This window comes from Aspergillus chevalieri, chromosome 7 (genome assembly GCF_016861735.1).
Source record: "Aspergillus chevalieri M1 DNA, chromosome 7, nearly complete sequence".
In the NCBI taxonomy this organism is placed as follows: Eukaryota; Fungi; Ascomycota; class Eurotiomycetes; order Eurotiales; family Aspergillaceae; genus Aspergillus; species Aspergillus chevalieri.
In genome coordinates this window covers 1-20,035 of record NC_057368.1, presented here as the reverse complement: position 1 = coordinate 20,035, position 20,035 = coordinate 1, and the positions used below count along the sequence as shown (strand labels likewise).

The 20,035-nt window shown below is 51.7% G+C and overlaps 6 protein-coding genes across 6 annotated transcripts; 3 read left to right on the top strand and 3 right to left on the bottom strand.

Moving 5' to 3' along the window:
* Position 1: 1 nt before the first annotated feature.
* Positions 2-787, top strand: ACHE_70006A (uncharacterized protein; the record flags this gene model as incomplete). The annotated part of the gene is made up of 1 exon (XM_043282291.1): positions 2-787. The coding sequence occupies one exon, from the start codon at positions 2-4 to the stop codon at positions 785-787; it is 786 nt and encodes a 261-aa protein (XP_043139685.1).
* A 747-nt stretch (positions 788-1,534) lies between these two features.
* Positions 1,535-2,113, top strand: ACHE_70005A (uncharacterized protein; the record flags this gene model as incomplete). Its single annotated transcript, XM_043282290.1, has 1 exon — positions 1,535-2,113. The coding sequence occupies one exon, from the start codon at positions 1,535-1,537 to the stop codon at positions 2,111-2,113; it is 579 nt and encodes a 192-aa protein (XP_043139684.1).
* A 5,966-nt stretch (positions 2,114-8,079) lies between these two features.
* On the top strand, positions 8,080-13,427 carry ACHE_70003A (uncharacterized protein; the record flags this gene model as incomplete). The annotated part of the gene is made up of 5 exons (XM_043282289.1): positions 8,080-8,108; positions 8,651-9,003; positions 9,271-9,755; positions 9,811-11,553; positions 11,598-13,427. 5 exons carry the CDS (start codon positions 8,080-8,082, stop codon positions 13,425-13,427), a joined length of 4,440 nt encoding a protein of 1,479 aa, XP_043139683.1.
* Positions 13,428-13,633: 206 nt separating this feature from the next.
* Positions 13,634-13,984, bottom strand: ACHE_70004S (uncharacterized protein; the record flags this gene model as incomplete). The annotated part of the gene is made up of 1 exon (XM_043282288.1): positions 13,634-13,984. The coding sequence occupies one exon, from the start codon at positions 13,982-13,984 to the stop codon at positions 13,634-13,636; it is 351 nt and encodes a 116-aa protein (XP_043139682.1).
* Positions 13,985-14,078: 94 nt separating this feature from the next.
* Positions 14,079-14,843, bottom strand: ACHE_70002S (uncharacterized protein; the record flags this gene model as incomplete). Its single annotated transcript, XM_043282287.1, has 1 exon — positions 14,079-14,843. The coding sequence occupies one exon, from the start codon at positions 14,841-14,843 to the stop codon at positions 14,079-14,081; it is 765 nt and encodes a 254-aa protein (XP_043139681.1).
* Positions 14,844-14,915: 72 nt separating this feature from the next.
* Positions 14,916-15,251, bottom strand: ACHE_70001S (uncharacterized protein; the record flags this gene model as incomplete). Its single annotated transcript, XM_043282285.1, has 1 exon — positions 14,916-15,251. The coding sequence occupies one exon, from the start codon at positions 15,249-15,251 to the stop codon at positions 14,916-14,918; it is 336 nt and encodes a 111-aa protein (XP_043139680.1).
* Between the last annotated feature and the right edge of the window lie 4,784 nt (positions 15,252-20,035).

The window sequence follows — 20,035 nt, the reverse complement described above, 5'->3', positions numbered from 1 at the left end:
CATGGCGGGCCTGCGGGGCTTCGTGCGCACCCAGGTGGAGCTGGCCCAGCTGGAGCTGGAGGGGCTGTTCCTGCTGCATGAGGAGGAGACCCGGGAGGCGGTGGTGCCGCGCCTGGCCCTGGTGGAGCTGGCAGACGACCCGACCAACAACCGGCGTGGATGGAACTTCCTGCAGGACCACCGCACCCGTGCAGCGCTGCCCACCACAGGAGAGCAATGGCTGATGGACCGGGTGGTGGCCACCGACTGGCTGCGGGCTGAGTGGGTGGGGGTGCGGCCGCATGACCACCAGGTGATGTGGCACACCACCGTGGTGGATGCCTACCTGGGACAGGTGGACCAGTTCCTGGAGCGGCTGCTCCTGCTGATGCACCTGACTGCTGGGCAGCCGGCGCGGGCCACTGAGCTGCTGGGGATCCGACACAGCAACACTGTGTGTGGCCAGCATCGCAATCTCTTCATCGAGCATGGGGTGGTCAGTCTGGTGACGGCATACCACAAGGGATACAGCATGACAGGGTCCACCAAGATCATCCATCGCTACCTCCCGGCGGAGGTCAGTGAGCTTGTGGTGTACTATCTATGGCTGATCCTGCCCTTTGCACGGGCAGTGCAGGCCCTGGCCCATGGCACCCGGCAGGCACGCTCCCCCTTCCTGTGGCCACGGGGCCCCAATCTGGCAGCGGGGGCATGGGACAGTGGCCGGCTGCGGGGGGTGCTCCAGCGTGAGGCCCACATACATCTGTGTCACAACCTGGCTTCTCTCGTGTCGTACCTAGGGTTCTAGTTAGTTGTATTTCGAGACTGAACACTTACCTTAAGTGTTCCCAAGTAGTCGTATGCTCAATGCCCCTTCGGGTCCGATTCGGTATGTCGTATGCGTTGATGGGTATGTCGCCCCCTCCAGGCTCCGTAGTTCAATAGTCGTTGATGGGTATATCGCCCCCTCCAGGCTCCGTAAGATAATCAACAAGTAGGAACGGTAAAGGTAACGAGTAGAGAAACAAGGCCAACCGAGTACGTATACTGGGTTGTTGGTTAAGTGCGGACGAGTCAGAAACTAGAAGGTAACCAATGCTGTAAGACTTGAATTGATCGCGAAGAACTAAGCTAGGTACATGAATGAATGTCCTTATATACCTTTCCTAGTCCAATGGTAGATTCTCCGTTCCTACCATGCTACCTCCTTCTGTCCTGTAATATCCATTCCCTGATAGATTGGTAGCATTCCCTCTTTGTCCTATCTACCATATTGGTATATTGGTAGAATTCCTCCGTCGTCCTTTCTACCGTGGTCACGTGATGCTTGGGTGTATATCTTCCTCATCATAATCCTTGTTCTTTCTGCATGGTCTTTTTGCCCAATGATTCTGCCTTGACTCCCCGCATTGTCACGTGAGGCTGATGCAGTGAGATCTGTAACATTACCTCCCCCTCTTTCAGGCTTTCGTCCTCGAGAGCCATAAGAACTGCGGCATTCCCGTCGGTGAGTGTTTTGTTTTTCTGTTTTTCTTTTCCTCATGCTTCGTTTATCATGCCCAAATCAAACCCTCGTCGTGATCGTCTGGCTGATAAAATAGATAAGGAAGGTTTCTTTTCTCCTCCTTGTCTCCGTTGTTCCGAAATGAGTGCTTCCAATATGTCTTGTGAATGTAAACGAATCTCGTCAAATCGAAAATGCAATAATTGTGTGCGTTCTGGCGTCAAGTGTGAACGTGATTTTCATAATGAACGAAAATGGCAAAATTTGGAGCGTGATCGAATGAGATTAGCCGCCGACCTCGAAGATGCGGAGCGTTCAAATGATGAGGCACTGGCGCGTCTTTCCGAGACGTCTGCCAAATTGGCCCGGTTGCGGAAACATAAACGGTTTCTTGAGGCTCGAAATAAGGCTATGTTAGAGAATGACGTGGCTCTTCTTGAGGAGTTGGATTCTCAAGTTTCCTGGCCTGTTGCTGAGACCGCTTCTCTGGATGCTCAGCTTGCTGCGGTGACAGATGATCCTAGTCTGTCTCAGATGATGAATTCTCCTTCCTTTTGGGAGAACTTCGACTCTGCTGTCGCTGGTGGTATTCCTTCACCAACTGGTGGCAACCAGTCAAGTTCGCAATAGGTTCCCATGTGTTCTCAGAGGTATCGTACCCTTTCCATTTGATCAGGTAACATGGTCGTCCATTGACTTGTCGGTAATCCAGAATTCGTTCAACTTCATATTCATCATCATCGCTTTCGATTTCGATATTTTCTGTTGGCATGGCGTTTTTCGGTGCTGGTTCCAATAGCGAGATGTGAAATACTGGATGTATGCGCTTCATTGATTTCGGTAGTTTCAAGCGGTAATTCACTGGTCCTGTTTTTCCTTCAATGGTGAAAGGTCCAATCTTCTGGTGATCGAGCTTTTGACTTGGTCGTTTCGTTTTGATATTTCTGCGGAGCAGGAATACTTTCTCCCCCCTCTTCAAGGTAGGTCCCTCTCCATGGTGCTTGTCGTAATATATAGCCGCTCGTAGGTTCATGAAGTCAATGTCTCTTGACAGTTGGTGGTGTAAGTTCTTCAGCTTTTGGACTGTCTCATTTGCTGCTTCTGATGTGGACTCTTGTGGTCGTGGTTTCTCATATAGCACTGGGTGGTATCCATAATTGGCGTAAAATGGCGTTACTTTGAGCGTTGAGTGCTCTGCATTGTTGTATGCAAACTGTGCCATGGGTAGGAATTTAACCCAATCATCTTGTTCATAATTGATGTAATGCCGTAGGTATTGCTCAATCGTTTGGTTGGTTCGTTCAGTTTGACCATTTGCTTGTGGGTGGTAGGCTGTGGTGAGGCGGTGTTCTATACCCATCAAGTTTGTGAGTGTTGTCCAGAATTTTGAAGTGAACAGCTTGTCTCTGTCTGATGTGATCTTTTGAGGCATTCCGTGGTTGGTAATAACATGCTTCAGGAATATTTGTGCCATATCTGCTGCGGTCATGGTTCCTTTGGCTGGTACCAAATGGATATATTTGGTCATTCGGTCTGTGATGACTGTAATCGAGTCATATCCTTGTGATGTCGGTAACTGTGTGATGAAGTCGATGGTAACCCATTCCCATGGATGTGTTGGAGCATCCGGGGATTGCATTTTTCCGTAGGGTTGATGTCTTGCTGCCTTATCTCGAATGCAAGTTTCACAGTTCTTCACATATTCTTGAACAACTTTTCGCGTGTTTGGGAAGTAGTAGTTTCTCATAATTTGTTCAGCTGTTTTCTCTGTTCCCAAATGTCCGTGGAGTGGAGTGTCATGGTGCATGCTGATGATCTCATTTCTCATGCTTTTTGGCACATAGATGAGATTGTGCAAGTACACTAATCCATTGTTATCTGTGGTCAATTTGTCATTTTCTGCTGAGTTTTCAATCATATCCTGGATCATTTTGTCTTTTTGTGTTTCTTCAATGATTTTCTTTTCCAAAGGTTCGTTTGAGATATGCATCGTTGCTGCTAACACCTGGTGGTTGTAGCTGATGGTTCCATCTTCGTTGGTTTTCAATATCGCTGGGTTGATCGTTCTGTCCTTGATCTCATAGTCTGGTCGTCGACTGAGTGCGTCTGCTTGTCCATTCTCATTTCCTTTGCAGTGGATGATTTTGAAGTCATATTGCGATAGTACTTCAGCCCATCTGGCCTGTCTTCGGGTCAACTCTTTGGTTGTTGTGAAGAAGGTCAGGTTCTTGTGATCTGTCTTCACAAGTACAGTGTGTTGTGCTCCTTCCAAATAAACTCTCCAAGTCTTGAATGCTACCACTATAGCTAGCAATTCTTTATCATGGATGTCATAGTTCAATTCCGCTTGAACTAGTTTTCGTGAGTGGAATGCAACAGCTCGTGGTTTTCCATCTGGTCCTGGTTGAGTCATTCTCATACCAATGGCGTAGTCTGATGCATCTGTTTCAATCGTGGTTTCCTTCTCTGGGTCGAACTGCACAAGTGCTGGTGCAGATACAATTCTTTCCTTGGCTTGTTGAAACGCTTGTTGTTGTTCTGGTCCCCATTGAAATTCTTGTCCCTTTTTCAACAATTTGAACAGTGGCGTCATGAATTGTGAGTAGTCCTTCAAGAATCGTCGGTAGTAGTTCACAAGTCCTGTAAACTGCTGAACTTCCTTGGTGTTCTTCAGTTCTGGCCAATCCAAGATTGCTTGAACTTTGTTCTTATCCATCTGGATTCCCTCTGTAGTGATCCAGTGTCCTAAGAACTCAGTCTCCTGAACATGGAATTCGCACTTCTTCAACTTCAATCGTAGCTTCGCTTCCTCAAGTTTTTGCAGTACTTTCTTGACATGCTGCACATGTTCTTCAAAGGTGCTGGAGAAGACCAAGATGTCGTCAAGGTAGACTATCACGAAGATGTCAAGATATACTCCAAGTACATCATAAATGAATCGTTGAAATGATGCTGGTGCGTTGGTAAGCCCAAATGGCATGACCAAATATTCATAATGTCCATATTTCGTTCTGATGGTCGTTTTCCATTCTTCTCCTCTGGCGATCCGTAGTCGATTGTAGGCGTCTACAATGTCGAATTTTGTAAACCATTTTGCTCCTCTGATTCGGTCTTGCATTTCATCAACTCGTGGTAATGGATGTCGATCCTTGATGGTGATGGCGTTGAGTGGTCGATAATCTGCACATAGTCGTAGGCTTCCATCCTTTTTCGGTACAAATAGGACTCCGTGCCCTGCTGGTGATGTTGATGGTCTGATGAATCCTTTCGCCAATTGTTCTTCAATATATTCCCGTAGTATTCTTGATTCTCGTTCTGACATCGGGTAAATCTTCTTGCATGTCGGTGTCTTCCCTTCCATAAGGGGTATGCGATGATCGTGTGGTCCATGGTCTGGTAGTTCAGGTCGTTCAGGCTGCTTGAACAAGTGCTGAAACTCAATATACTCCTGTGGAATCTGTGGTTCCTGAGTCGTTGCTGCTAGCTCCTTATGGTCAATCCATTCCCATGAGCCTAGCTCTGAGTCTGATGCTTCTTGGTTGCTATCAACTCTTTCTGAGCGATATTCCTCAATCGGCGCTGATCTCTTGGATATATCCTCATCCATCAAATATTCGCAATACTTCTGGGTCGTGTCCGGTGCCCATCCGGGTAAATTCATCAGCCAATGTCGTTCTGAGGCCCTGGTGGCTGCTAAAACAATATTCGTCGCTGTGTCATTCGTTTCTCTGTTATTCATTCTCAACCCACCTCTCGGTTGCTTCACGTATCTACCAGGTCTCCTGCCTGTAGATCGTGGTGAGGTCCCGGCCTCCCGTTGACTCGGTCCTTTCATTGTTCTTGGGCAATCGCAATTTGCAAAGTTCATTTGTCCAGTTTTCCAGTTGATTTCCGGGTTGTGATTCCTGAGCCATGGAATCCCCAACACTATATCGTATTGTCCCAGCGGTGTCACGTCGAAATTGATCCTTTCTTCATGATCCGCTACAGCCATAGGGACAAATCCCGATTCGACCGTCAGGTGGCTTCCCAAATTCTCACCATTCAGTCCTGAGATAGGCTCTGGCTGCGCCTTCTCAATTCCTAAGATCCCCAATTGTCGCTGGAATCTAGGATCCATGTAATTTCCAGTAGCTCCTGAGTCAACCATCACTCTGGCTAGTTGATTGAGAACTGGTGTCGTAAACTTCAAGTGGTATCCTCGCTGTGTCGCTGATAGGCTTGCTTGCCATCTTGGTTGCCGTAGACGTCGTGGACTTGGGTAGTAATCCTTGGGTTCGAAGTGAACTATGCAGTCATCTTCATAACATGCAGTCCAGTGCATACTTGAATGCTCTGGGTGCAATAGATATCCCCTGCATGCACAGTTCCAATCCCAACAAGGACAACTGTCATTGTATTTCCTAGGTCGTTCTGGGAAATAATGCGCCATTTTCTTTCGATCGTAATGTTCTCCACAGGCGTGACTATAACACACAATCCAAGGTAATTGGTTGTGCTTTGGGTGCTCTCGATAGTGCACGCAATCACACCAATCATACTTGCATGAGCTGTGGATGGGGCCTCGTAGTCGTTTGGTCGTGATGTCCCGTAGGTATCCCCATAGTTCTCCGTTGTTCTGTCCACAGTGGTGGCATGTGTATGGGTGCTGGTCGCATTGCTGTAGGTGTTCTTCCCAAGTTTCGTTCGTTCGTTCCCAACATTTCAAGTTCTGATGTGGGCAGTATGTAATCAATTCATTGAATAGTTCCTTCAATCCTTTAGAGAGCCTCTTGGGGTTCTCCTGAAGTGAGATAACAACATCATCAATGAAGTACGCGGCAACGTCGGTATTCGTTTCTTCGTCGGCTTTTCGTTGTTCCGTATACCGTTTGGACCATAGCTGTTGCTTCAAAATAGGGCTATACACACTGGACTTCGTGTATCCCTCATTATCTTCTGCCAGACTCTGTTCTTCTTGTTCATCATTTTCGGGAGTTGCGTTCTGAGGTGTCTCCGGTATCTCATGGAGTTCCTCCACGTTGGGATCGTGGCCATTCCACTGAGCACCGTACTCTTCGTCAAGGAAATCATTAACTGGCCAATCTTGGTTGGGCAGTTCGCCGAGTGATTTCTCATGAACTGGCTCATTGATGGCTTTTTCGGACCCATCCGTCCTTATATGGGCTTTGTCGCTTCCGCTGTCGGATCCCACCGTCCGTTCATTGGGCCAATATTCTTCTTCGCTTGAACTCATGATCTCATCAATTTCCTCTGTCGTGAGGGTCGTCTGTTCTTCCATCAACCTCCTCAATGGGCTCAGGTTGGGTACAATCATAGTTCTGGGTCTCCATGGTCCTCCATGCTCATCCGAAGCCTCTTGCGTGTGCCATCCAGAATCATTCGTTGCTCTGAGTTCAGGGTTCACAATTCCTGTGGTGTCATACGCTCCTCTCTCCTGGGTAGCGTGCAGTTGCTTGTTATCGTCTCGTTGTTGCTGAGGCCTAACGTTCTGTCGTTGCCTGCATGCCTTCGTCATGTGGCCCGGCTTTCCACATGTGAAGCAAAGTTTCTCTTTCCTTCTTCGTTCTCTTTCCTTGTCGGATACGAAGGGCCTATGCTGTGTGGCATCCAGCTCCATCGGTCGTGGTCCATAGGGATCTTCATACCCTTGGCTTCGTGGTTGAGCTGGTCGTTTATCGTTCGATCGATAGTGGCTCGTTCGTGGGTTTCCTCTAAAGGTGTTCCCATATCGTGACTCCTTCTGTCTGACTCTAAGGTCATACAGGGTGTTGTCAATCTTGACGGCTCGTTCAAAGAGTTCGTTCAATGAAGTCGGTCGTTCCATCCAAACCAGTTTCTCCTGAATCTCTGGTTTCAACATTTCCTCGAATTTCGCAATGTACATCGTCTCGTCCCAATTCAGATGGGTGATGATCTGCTGGAAATCAGATACCAACTTGGCTACTGATCCTGTCTGTTTGAGTCGCCATAGCTTTCGTTCAGCGTTCCGTGTGGCGTCAATATCTCCGAATGTTCCCTGGAGTCGTTTCTTGAATTCAGTGAAGCTGCTGAAAACCTCGGTGGTATTGTCGTTATGGTATTGTTCATCTTTCTCCTGGAAGTCACGCAAGGTAGGTTCAAACCAATCAAATGCTGGTCCAGTCAAGTAAGTTGCTGCAAGTAGGACTTTGTCGGATTCAAATATGAGCTTGCTCCGGTTCATGCGGACATACAAGTCCAATTGAGTGATGAAGGGTCGCAACTTGTATCGAGTACCATCAAAGGGTTCCGGTGGTCGAACTTTGATAGCTTTGGCTGACTGTCGTTCTTCCAAAGTAGTGATGCTTTCCTGCAGCTGGCTAACCATTCCAAAGAGTTCTTCATAAGTCGGAGTTCGTCCCTCAGATCCACGAGAGGATCTAGGAGTAGTGTTGCTGTTACTGTTGTTAGACATGGTTGCAGTTCGTGTTTTAAGTCAATATAGTCTCGAAACCTGACTCGTACTGACTGGCGATCAATGTGTCACAACCTGGCTTCTCTCGTGTCGTACCTAGGGTTCTAGTTAGTTGTATTTCGAGACTGAACACTTACCTTAAGTGTTCCCAAGTAGTCGTATGCTCAATGCCCCTTCGGGTCCGATTCGGTATGTCGTATGCGTTGATGGGTATGTCGCCCCCTCCAGGCTCCGTAGTTCAATAGTCGTTGATGGGTATATCGCCCCCTCCAGGCTCCGTAAGATAATCAACAAGTAGGAACGGTAAAGGTAACGAGTAGAGAAACAAGGCCAACCGAGTACGTATACTGGGTTGTTGGTTAAGTGCGGACGAGTCAGAAACTAGAAGGTAACCAATGCTGTAAGACTTGAATTGATCGCGAAGAACTAAGCTAGGTACATGAATGAATGTCCTTATATACCTTTCCTAGTCCAATGGTAGATTCTCCGTTCCTACCATGCTACCTCCTTCTGTCCTGTAATATCCATTCCCTGATAGATTGGTAGCATTCCCTCTTTGTCCTATCTACCATATTGGTATATTGGTAGAATTCCTCCGTCGTCCTTTCTACCGTGGTCACGTGATGCTTGGGTGTATATCTTCCTCATCATAATCCTTGTTCTTTCTGCATGGTCTTTTTGCCCAATGATTCTGCCTTGACTCCCCGCATTGTCACGTGAGGCTGATGCAGTGAGATCTGTAACAATCTGCAGACCAAGCTCAATGTGATTTCCTGGCGGCATGCAGCAATTGCCATCTCCCGGGCACACCTGCAGTGTGGTGGGTTCAAGCGTGACTACAGTGCCGATGATGGGCTGATCGACCAGCAAGCCGGCCATGGGTCCTGGGCTGCTGGGACGGTGTATGCCCGGGGGCTGCAGGAGGCACCTGGCCATATCCAGGCACGGCGGGTGCAATACCGGGCCATCAGTCGGGAGTGGCATGCCTTCCTAGGGTTTCAGGTATCACTAGGCCCGCGGAAGCGGGGCTGGGGGAGGGAAAAGGGGAGGAGCCAGCAGCAAAGCGGCAGCGGCAGCAGCAGCCGTATGTGACTGTTGAGATGAAAGAGAACTAGACACTATACACCCATTCATCTTAAGGGATACACTGTTTGGTATGTGGGGGTGTGTATATATATATATAGATGTAGATGTAGATATATAGCGAGATATATAGCTCGATGGAGAGATAGATAGAGAGAGAGAGATATATATATATATTGTTCGATTCCACTTTGTTTCCTTTCTTCTTCATCGATTCCTTCCCGTAAGCTTGGCACCATTAGCTTGACGAACACTATTGTTGGATTAGGGTTACCCGTCCATGGCCGACAGCAAGTGTTGGGCTTCATTGCACGCACACAGGCCACCCAGGCCGGACAGGGCATGCAGGAGTGGTGTGGCCCACTGCCCGTGTATGGGATGACCGCGCGGCAGCAGCGGAAGTGGCAGATCTTGTGGCAGCTTGCCATGCCCACCATGGCGAGGCCCCAACAGGCGCCCCATCGAGCCCGGGCTCGGGCGGTCCATATGTTCCCCGGGGCCGGTCGGATCCTAGAACAGGGTGGGAACCCCGGCAGTTATCGGGCCACAGAGGGGCGTGGGGTGAGCCCCGGAGATCAGCCCACAGCCGGGCATGGGGTGAGCCCCGAGCATGTGGAAGAAGCAGAGGAGACTGGCAATGCAGGCAGCACCGAGCCGGCATGGATGATGAGCCCAATGGAGCGTGCCTGCTTGGAGTTTTGCATTGAGCTGCTCAACCAGCGCCACCGTGCCCATGAATATGAAAGCCCCCTTGTGTGTGCCATGGCGGTGCTCGGCTGGGGGAGACTGGGTGGCGTGATCCCGACAGTTACCCCCCATTTTATCGCGGATGATCAAGCTTGCGCGGTTCATGGTGGTGCAGAAGGCACTGTGGTTGGATCCCCATGTGGGGGACATTATTCAGATGTGGCAGGCACAGGCTAGCACGGCGAATGGCACAGTGAATGGCACAGTGAATGGCACAGTGAATGGCACACCGGCTAGCCCAATAGCATGGCCGTTGGCCAGTGCAGATGCCCAACTGGCCGATATCGATGAGGGCTGTGATAGTGCCAGTCCCACACGCCACACCCCCACCACGGTGCACGATCGCCCGTCATTTCATGACCATGTGCAGCAGATGGTCAGCCGCTTCATGATCCGTGGCACCCATGGGCCCATGCAGACATTGCTCGACTGGCGCACATATGGGTTGAAGATCCATTACAATAGCACGGCGCCGGGCCATGTGGCGTGGATGGGAGCCGATGAGCTGTTGTACAAGGATCTGCATTTCACGATGGGTGAATTCCGTGGGTTCATCCACGGGTTGGTTGGGGCCACACGGGAGCTGCTGTGTGAACTATTATGTATTGCCGATGGTTCCAGCAGCGCCCACACCCCAAGCACCATGCCGCTGCCCGCCATCCCGTGGCAGGGCTTGTATGATGATCCCACCCAGGGGCACCCGGGCTGGAACTTTTTGCACGATCGCCGAACCCGGTGGCCCGTGGATGGCCGGTGGTGGATGATCCAGCGGCTGCGCACAGAGCGCCCCGTGCAGCAGCAATTCATGCGCCGGGGGGCGATCCACGGCCCATTGGTGGCACAGTATCTGGCCCGGGTGGCCCGGTTCAAGGAGAAACTGGCCGTGGCCATCCATATGACGGCGGGGCAGCCGGCACGGGCCCCCGAGCTGCTCAGTGTGCAGTATGTCAACACGCCGAACAACCAATTCCGCAATGTGTTCATTGAGGATGGGATGGTGACACTGGTGACTGCATACCACAAGGGCTTCCATGCGAGCAACGACAGCAAGCTGATCCACCGGTATGTGCCACGGGCGGTCGGGGAGTTGGTGGTGTGGTATATGTGGCTGGCGATGCCATTCATTGGCCAGTTGACAGCGTGGCAGGCCGGCACTGCGCATGGCACGGTGAATGGCACATCGAATGGTATGTCAAATGGCACATCGAACGGCACATGGAATGGTATGTCGAATGGCACATCGAATGGTATGTCGAATGGCACATCGAACGGCACATTGAATGGCACACGAGCCGGCACGGTGAATGGCACGGTGAATGGTACAGTGAATGGCATGTCGAACGGCACATCGAACGGCACATTGAACAGCACATTGAACAGCACATGGAATGGCACACAAGCCGGCACATTGAATGGCACACTGAATGGCACGGCGAACGGCATACTGAATGGCACACTGATTGGCACACAAGCCGGCACGGCGAATGGCACACGAGCCAGCACGGTGAATGGCACATCAAACAGCACATTGAACGGCACATGGAATGGCACACGAGCCGGCACGGTCAATGGCACACTGAATGGCAGGGCGAACGGCACACTGAATGGCACATCAAACGGCACAGCAAATGGCATATCAAACGACACACTGAATGGCACATCGAACAGCACATTGAACGGCACATCGAACAGCATGTTGAACGGCACAACAAACAGCATACCGATTGGCACACGAGCTGGCACAGTGAATGGCACATCGAACAGCACATTGAACGGCACATGGAATGGCACACCAAATGGTACGGTGAATGGCATGTTGAATGGTAGACTGAACGGCACATCAAACAGCACATCGAACAGCACACCGATTGGCACACCGATTGGCACACAGGCCGGCACATCAAATGCCATGTCGAATGGCACAACGATTGGCACACCGAATGGCACGGCGAACGGCACACTGAATGGCACATTGATTGGCACGTCGAACGGCACACCGGCATGGCAGCCCCCCAGCCCATATTTATGGGGCCCCGACCCGGGCATGCAGCGGCCATGGACCCCGAGCGATTCCGGGAGGTGTTGAAGCGGGAGACCCAGGCCCGGCTCGGCCAGGCATTGAATATTCCGGCGTACCGGGACATTGCCATTGGCATCAGCCGGCGGTTCCTGCGGGCATCCAGCACATTCACCAGTGACCGCCAGGATGAAACGGAGCAGGCGGCGGCATTGGATGCTGACTGTGAGGACGGCATGGATGCGGACCAGTGGATGGCGCATATGACGGATTTACAGGCGGGCCATTCATCGCACGTGGCGGGGATGGTATATGGGCGGCAGCTGATGGAGCAGGCGGGCACAACAAGCCACCGGCGGGCAATGTTCCGGCAGTCCAGTGTGGATTGGCACCAGTTTCTGGGGTTCGGCTGCGGCACGGGGGTTCCAGGAGATGTCCATGCCGACATTGATGCCGGTGGGCTTCGGGCTGGCTTGGTGGATGAAGGCAGCTGTCCAAGCCGCCGTCCCGGTCAGGAACAGGTTAGGGCTCGCTTGGTGGATGATCCCGGTCAGGAATGGGTTAGGGCTTGCTTGGTGGATGATCCCGGTCAGGAATGGGTTAGGGCTTGCTTGGTGAATGATCCCGGTCAGGAACGGGTTAGGGCTCGCTTGGTGAGTGATCCCAGTCAGGAAGGGGTTAGGGCTCGCTTGGTGGATGAAGGCAACCGTCCAATTCACCATCCCGGTCAGGAACGGGTTAGGGCTCGCTTGGTGGATGAAGGTAGCTGTCCAATTCACCATCCCGGTCAGGAACGGGTTAGGGCTTGCTTGGTGAATGATCCCGGTCAGGAACGGGTTAGGGCTCGCCCCGTGCTTGGGAAACGCAAGCGGGCCCCATGGCAGGTGGAGGCTGAGGAGCACCACATGGAGCGGCGCCACCAGCTGCAGACCATGGACATGGCCGCTGCGCTGCAGCAGATGACCGGTCAGGCCGGCATGCAGTTCCAGGGCATCCAGGCACCCGCCATGGCGGCGATCCAGCAGGGCAAGAGCCCCGTGGTGGCAGTCATGCCCACCGGCGGTGGGAAAAGCATGTTATTCATGTTGCCCGCGTGGGCCGTCCCCGGGGGCACCACCATTGTGGTGGTGCCATTGATCTCGCTGCGGCAGGATATGCAGCAGCGGTGCCGGCGGCTAGGCATCCCATGTATGGCATGGGACCGGCAGCAGCCATGTGATGAAGCAGCCATTGTGCTGGTCACACCGGAATCGGCTGTCACCCCCGATTTCCATTCATTCATCAACCGGTTGGTGGTGATGCAGCGGCTGGACCGGGTGGTGATTGATGAATGCCACATCATTATGAACCAGCAGAAGAACTTCCGGTCCGCCATGGCACAGCTTGGGAAGCTCGTTCGGGCCCGTACACAGATGGTGTTTTTAACGGCCACATTGCCCCCGAGATGGAACCGGAGTTCAGCCAGCGCATTCACCACCCACAGGATCAGATCGATATATATCGGGCCCGCACGAGCCGCGGCAATGTGGCATATGGGGTGTGGCGGCCACCGATTCCACACACTGCACCACATGGATATGGATGGGAGCAGGATGCCTGGATTATTCAGTTCCTGCAGGCGCAGCTCCAGTGGGCCCGGGCCCGGGGGGGGAAGATGGTGATATATGCCAACCGGGTCCACCAGGTGCAGGCGATGGCGGCGGTATTGGGATGTGAGGCGTATTTCAGTGGGCAGGTGGACCGGGGTGGGATTTTGGGGCGGTTCATGGGAGGGGATTCCACAGTGCTTTGCGCGACCAGTGCATTGGGCATGGGGGTTGATATTCCGAATATCCGAGTGATCATTCATCTTGGGACACCCCGGACGTTATTGGATTATGCACAGGAAAGCGGGCGAGCCGGGCGGGATGGGCAGGCCAGCCAGGCGATCATTATCCAGCCGGCGGGGTGGGCGGAGGATGAGCGACAGCTGGGCACACCGGAGGTGGAGCTGGTGCAGCAATACATGGGGGTGGTGGCAGGTCGGGGGTGCCGGCGGGTGGTACTGGACGATTATCTGGATGGGACAGTGAATGGATACCGGCGGCAGCATTGCGGGGATGACGGGGACGAGCAGGCATGTGATGGGTGTAATGTGCAGTGGCATGTAGGGCACGTGGGTGGTGATGAGGCCGGGCATGAGGCTGGGCATGAGGCCGGGTGTGTGGGCTTGCACCATGGCCCAGGGCAGGCGGTTCGGCCAGTGTTAGGGCTGGCAGATGACCCAGACTGGCGGGCGCGCAGTGCCACGAGGCGTTCCAATGGTCGGGGGCTCAGGCGCGGAATGGAGTATGATTCCAGCAGAGCAGCGGGCTCATGCAGCCCAAGCCGAAGCCGGAGCCATAGCCCACGCCGGAGCCCGAGCCATAGGCCGAGCCACAGCCCAAGCCCAAGTCAGCACCGGCGCCACAGCCCAAGCTCAAGCCATAGCCCGAGCCCGAGCCAGAGCCATAGCCATTGCCCACGCCGGAGCCATTTCCCACGCCGGAGCCATAGCCATAGCCCGAGCCACAGCCCACGCCGGAGCCCGAGCCATAGCCCGAGCCAGAGCCCAAGCCCAAGTCAGCACCGGCGCCACAGCCCAAGCTCAAGCCATAGCCCGAGCCCGAGCCAGAGCCATAGCCATTGCCCACGCCGGAGCCATTTCCCACGCCGGAGCCATAGCCATAGCCCGAGCCACAGCCCACGCCGGAGCCATAGCCCGAGCCCGAGCCAGAGCCCAAGCCAGAGCCCAAGCCCAAGTCAGCACCGGCGCCACAGCGATAGCTTAAGCCCAAGCCATAGCCCGAGCCAGAGCCAGAGCCCGAACCAACGCCAGCACCAGCACCCGAGCCCGAGCCACCGCCAGCAGCAGCGCCAGTGCGCAAGCCACCGCCAACGCCAGCACCAGTGGGCCGCGGCCGACATTCAATTCCGCCGGCAACAGTCCCAGGCATGGCTGGATGAGGAGTTTGGGGAGCAGGAGGCTCAGCAGTGGCGGGATCGATGTTATATCTGCGCCATGGCCCAGGCGGATGACCAGCACGATTTATATTCATGCCGGCATGCACGCAGCCAGGCGGCCAAGCAGTGGATGCTGCAGGTTCGCCGGCGGATCCAGTACAGCCGATTCAGCGGGTGTTTTTCCTGTGGGATGCCGCAGACGATATGCGCCGGGTGGGAGCCGGGCGGCCGGTGTCAGTACCGGGGGGTTTTGATCCCCATGGTGGCGATGATGCTGCATGGGCCATGGGGGGTGGGCATTCGGGGGGCATGGCAGCGGCGACTGGTGGGATTGCAGGTCGACGGCGCGGACATTGGGGCGGTGATTGGGTGGCTGGGGCAGCGCAGCCGGGCGGGCCATAGCCAGTTGTTTGAGGAGTTTTGTTGGCTGCGGCGGGTGAGTCAGGAGGTTGAGTTGGGGTTGGAGTCAGGAGGCAGAGAGATGGAGGATTGGCCAGGACCATAGCGATGTATAGAGATGTATATAGAGTTGTATGTCAAGACGTATACAGTGATGTATATAGTGATGTATATAGCGATGTATATAGCGATGTATATAGAGATGTATAGTGATATGTATATCGATATGTATGTATATATATATATATATGTATGTATGTAGTCCGACAGTGGAGATATATAGCATGGATGGGAAGGCGTTGAGGGTAGATATTTGAGTACGGCAGTGGATGAAGGCCGAGGGTTTCATGGACATGGGATGGACATGGACAAGCGCATTGGCCGTTGAGCACACAGGCAGACTGGTGGTAGTGAATGATGAAGATTATGAATGATGGATGATGATGGATGATGATGGATGATGATGGATGATGATGGATGATGTGTGATTGTGAATGGGCCAGGGTGGTGAATGATGTGTATGACAGGTGGTGTATGGGAGCATGGCATTGGGTGGCAGTGGGTGTGAGTGCAGCAAGGTATGCAGTGTGGGCAGGCAGTGGACATGGCAGCATGACATGGACCGGTTGGACCACCGGTTGGACGACCCGTTCAATTACCCATTGAACCATGTATTCGATCATTGGTTTCAACCATGTATTCAATTACCCATTTCGATCAGCCATTTGATCAGCCATTTGATCAGCCATTCGATCAGCCATTCGATCAGCCATTCGATCAGCCATTCGATATCAGGCGTTTCAATACACGCATTCAACCACCCATTTGACAGCCCGTTCAACCAACTGTTCAATCACCCGTTTGATCACCAGTTTGATCACCCATTCAACCATGCATTCAATTACCCATTTAACCATGTATTCGATCACCGGTTTCGACCATGTATTCAATCAGCCATTCAATCAGCCATTCAATCAGCCATTCAATCAGCCATTCAATCAGCCATTCAATCAGCCATTCAATATCAGGCGTTTCGATACACCCATTCAACCACCCGTTTGATCACCCATTCGACTGGTTCAATCACCCATTTGACAATGCATTCAATCAGCCATTTAACGTGTTCGATTACCCATTTAACCATGTATTCGATTACCAGTTTCGATTACCAGTTTCGATCAGCCATTTCAATCAGCTGTTTTTAATAGACCCATTCGACCACCAATTTGACAGCCCGTTCAACCAACTGTTCAACCAACTGTTCAACCACCCGTTTGATCAGCCATTCAATCAGTGATTTGACCCGTTCAACCATGCATTCAGCCATACATTCAATCAGCCATTCAAGCATGCATTCGATTACCCATTCGACCACCGGTTCGATTACCCCGTTCGATTACCCATTTGACCATGTATTCAATTACCCATTTCGATCAGCCATTTCGATCGGCCATTTCAATCAGCCATTTCGATACACCCGTTGGACCACCCGTTCAAGCATGTATTCAATCAGCTGGTTCAATCAGTTGTTCAATCAGTCATTTGACAACCAATTGAACCACCCATTCGATCAGCCATTCAAGCATGCATTCAACCAACTGTTCAATCAGGCGGTTCAATCACCCATTCAACCATGTATTTGATCCGGCATTTGACCGGTTCAAGCATGCATTTGATTACCCATTTCACCATGTGTTCGATCAGCCGTTTCAATGAGCTGTTTTAATACACCCATTCGACCACCGATTTGACAGCCCGTTCAACCAACCATTCGATCACCAGTTCGATCACCAGTTCGATCACCAGTTCGATCACCAGTTTGATCACCAGTTTGATCACCCATTCGACCACCCGTTCAACCATATATTCAATCATCCATTTTGATCAGTTGTTTTGACCATGCATTCAATCACCCGTTTCATTGGCCATTTGACAGCCCGTTGAACCACCCATTCGATCAGCCATTCAAGCATGCATTCAATTACCAGTTCAACCACCCGTTCAATCACCCATTTGACCGGTTCAATCACCCATTCGACCGTGTATTTGATCCGGCATTTGACCGGTTCAAGCATGCATTCAAGCATGCATTTCATCAGCCGTGTGGCCCATTCAATGACCCGTTTCAAAGCCCCGTTCGACCACCCGTTTGAGAGCGCGTTCAATCAGTGATTTGACGCATTCAACCATGCGTTCAGCCATACATTCAATCATCCATTCAACCACCGGTTCGATTACCCATTCAACAATGCATTCAACAATGCATGCATTTGACGAACGGTTCGACCACCGATTTGAGAGCCCGTTTGATTACCCATTTCACCATGTATTCGATCAGCCATTTCAATCAGCCATTTCGATCAGCCATTCAATCACCCATTTGACCGGTTCAAACCACATGTTTGGCCATGCATTCAACCAGACATTCGACCAGACATTCGACCAGACATTTCATCATGCATTTGGTCACCCATTTGATCAGCGATTTGACCCATTCAACGATGCATTTGATCATGCATTTGATCATGCATTTGATCATGCATTTGATCATGCATTTGATCATGCATTTGATCATGCATTCGACCAACTGTTCAATCACCCATTTGACCATGTATTCAAGCACACATTTTCATCAGCCATTTGACCACCCATTTGAGAGCCCGTTTGACTGGCCGTTTGAGATCCATTTGAGAGACCATTTGAGAGACCATTTGAGAGACCATTTGAGAGACCATTTGAGAGACCATTTGAGAGCCCATTTGAGAGACCATTTGAGAGCCCATTTGAGAGCCCATTCAAACCGCCATTTGACCAGCGGTTGAAGGATGGATTTGGCGCAGGTGGGAATGGGCATGACAGGGGAGTGATTTGGCGGAGGAGGAGGTGGTGGTGATGGTGTGGTGGTGCGATGCAGGTGGATGTGCATAGCATAGGAGGATGATTTGGACGATTGCCACAATGGGTGGATGGTGGATGGGGATGGTGGATGGGGATGGAAGTGAAGCAGTTGGGCAAGTGTGGCGGCAGGGATTGGATGGATTTGGGGTGGATGTCGAGGACGATAGTGGAGTGGTGGGATTTGTGGGCGAAGAGCATGGGGCAGCAGCATGGGTTGGAGGTGGTTAATGAATTGGTAGGAGAATTCGGATGGTTACCGAAGCAGTGTACGGAGGTTAGGATTAAGATTTTGATATGGATATATAGATTGATATGGATGTTGACAGGGATATATATTGACGGGGTTGGTTGAGGGAGAGAATTGGGATGCAAGAGTGGTTGGATAGAGATATATATCATACAAGATAGCGATGGGTGGGAATGGGATGATGATATATATTGGGGCGGGGTGATGGATGAGGCGACGGGTGAGGCAGCAGTGAACCAATGGATGAATGAAGGGGTGGGCAAGCCGTGAACAAAGCGGTGGGCAAGCGGTGGGCAATGGGTGTATGGGGAGTGGTGGCGGGCGGTGTGTGGGAGGCGATGGGTGAATGGGGGCGAGGTGGAGCGAGGAGGATTTTGATGGTGGAAAGCGGTTGGGGGAGGGAGAAGGGTGGTATTTGGTATTGATGATATGCAGTGGATGTGGATTGATTGGAGGGAATGAAAGATGATGGGGAGTGGATGGAGGCGGAGGCGGAGGCGGAGGCGGAGGTGGTTGGGGGTGAGATGGGTGGATGGATTGAAAGATTATTGGGGAGATGATGGTGTTATGTTATTAGGGAGATGATGAGGTTATTAGGGATAGGGAGATGATGGTGTTATGTTATTAGGGAGATGATGAGGTTATTAGGGATAGGGAGATGATGAGGTTATACGGGATAGGGAGATGATGATGTTATTAGGGATAGGGAGATGATGATGTTATTAGGGATAGGGAGATGACGGTGTTATGTTATTAGGGAGATGATGAGGTTATACGGGATAGGGAGATGATGTTATTCGGGGGTTATGCAGGATAGAGGGATGATAATAGTCATTATTCAGGATATTGATGTTATGTTATGTTATTGGGGAGACAGTTATGATTGTTATTTGGGAGATGGATATGATGATATGTTATTAGGGAGACAGTGGAAGGAGGTTATCAGGGATGGGTGGGTGGATGAGATTGGGATTGGGAATGGTATTGGGGATAGGGGATGATGTTATTCAGGATAGGGATAGAAGTGTTATGCGGGGGTTATACGGGGGTTATGCGGGGGTTATGCAGGGTAGAGTGATGATGATAGTTGTTATTCGGGAGATGGATATGATGTGAGGTTATGCAGGAGATGGATATGATGTGAGGTTATGCAGGAGATGGATATGATGTTATGATGTTATGTTAGTAGGGTTAGAGTGGAAGGATGAGATTGGGATGAGTAGGGATGGATAGCGATGTGATGTTATTAGGGATAGAGTGGAAGGAGGTTATTAGGGAGATTGTGGATGGGAATGAATGGGGATGAGCGGGGAGTGATTTGCAGGAGGCAACAGCGGCAGTGGTGGGGCATGGAGGGATGGAGGGATGGAGGGATGGAGGGATGGAGGCAGTGATGGGCAGTGTGAATGGATTGGGGCGAAGTGGATGGGCGGGGGTTGATTGGGAGTGTGAGTATGGATTGGGAGGGGAAGCAGGGAAGCAGGCGAGGGGGATGGATGATGGAGGGTACGGGTGGCGGTGGGTGTGGCGGTGGCGGTGGCAGTGGGAAGTGGTATGTGAAGTGGTATGTGTTCGATTTAGGAGGGAATGAAGGATGAGGGGTTAGGGGCAGTGGATGGACCCCCGGAGGGGTTAGGGGTGAATGGTGATTGATTGGGGATGGGTGATTCGGGTGTTAGGGTCAGGGTCAGGGTTAGGGTTAGGGTTAGGGTTAGGGTTAGGGTTAGGGTTAGGGTTAGGGTT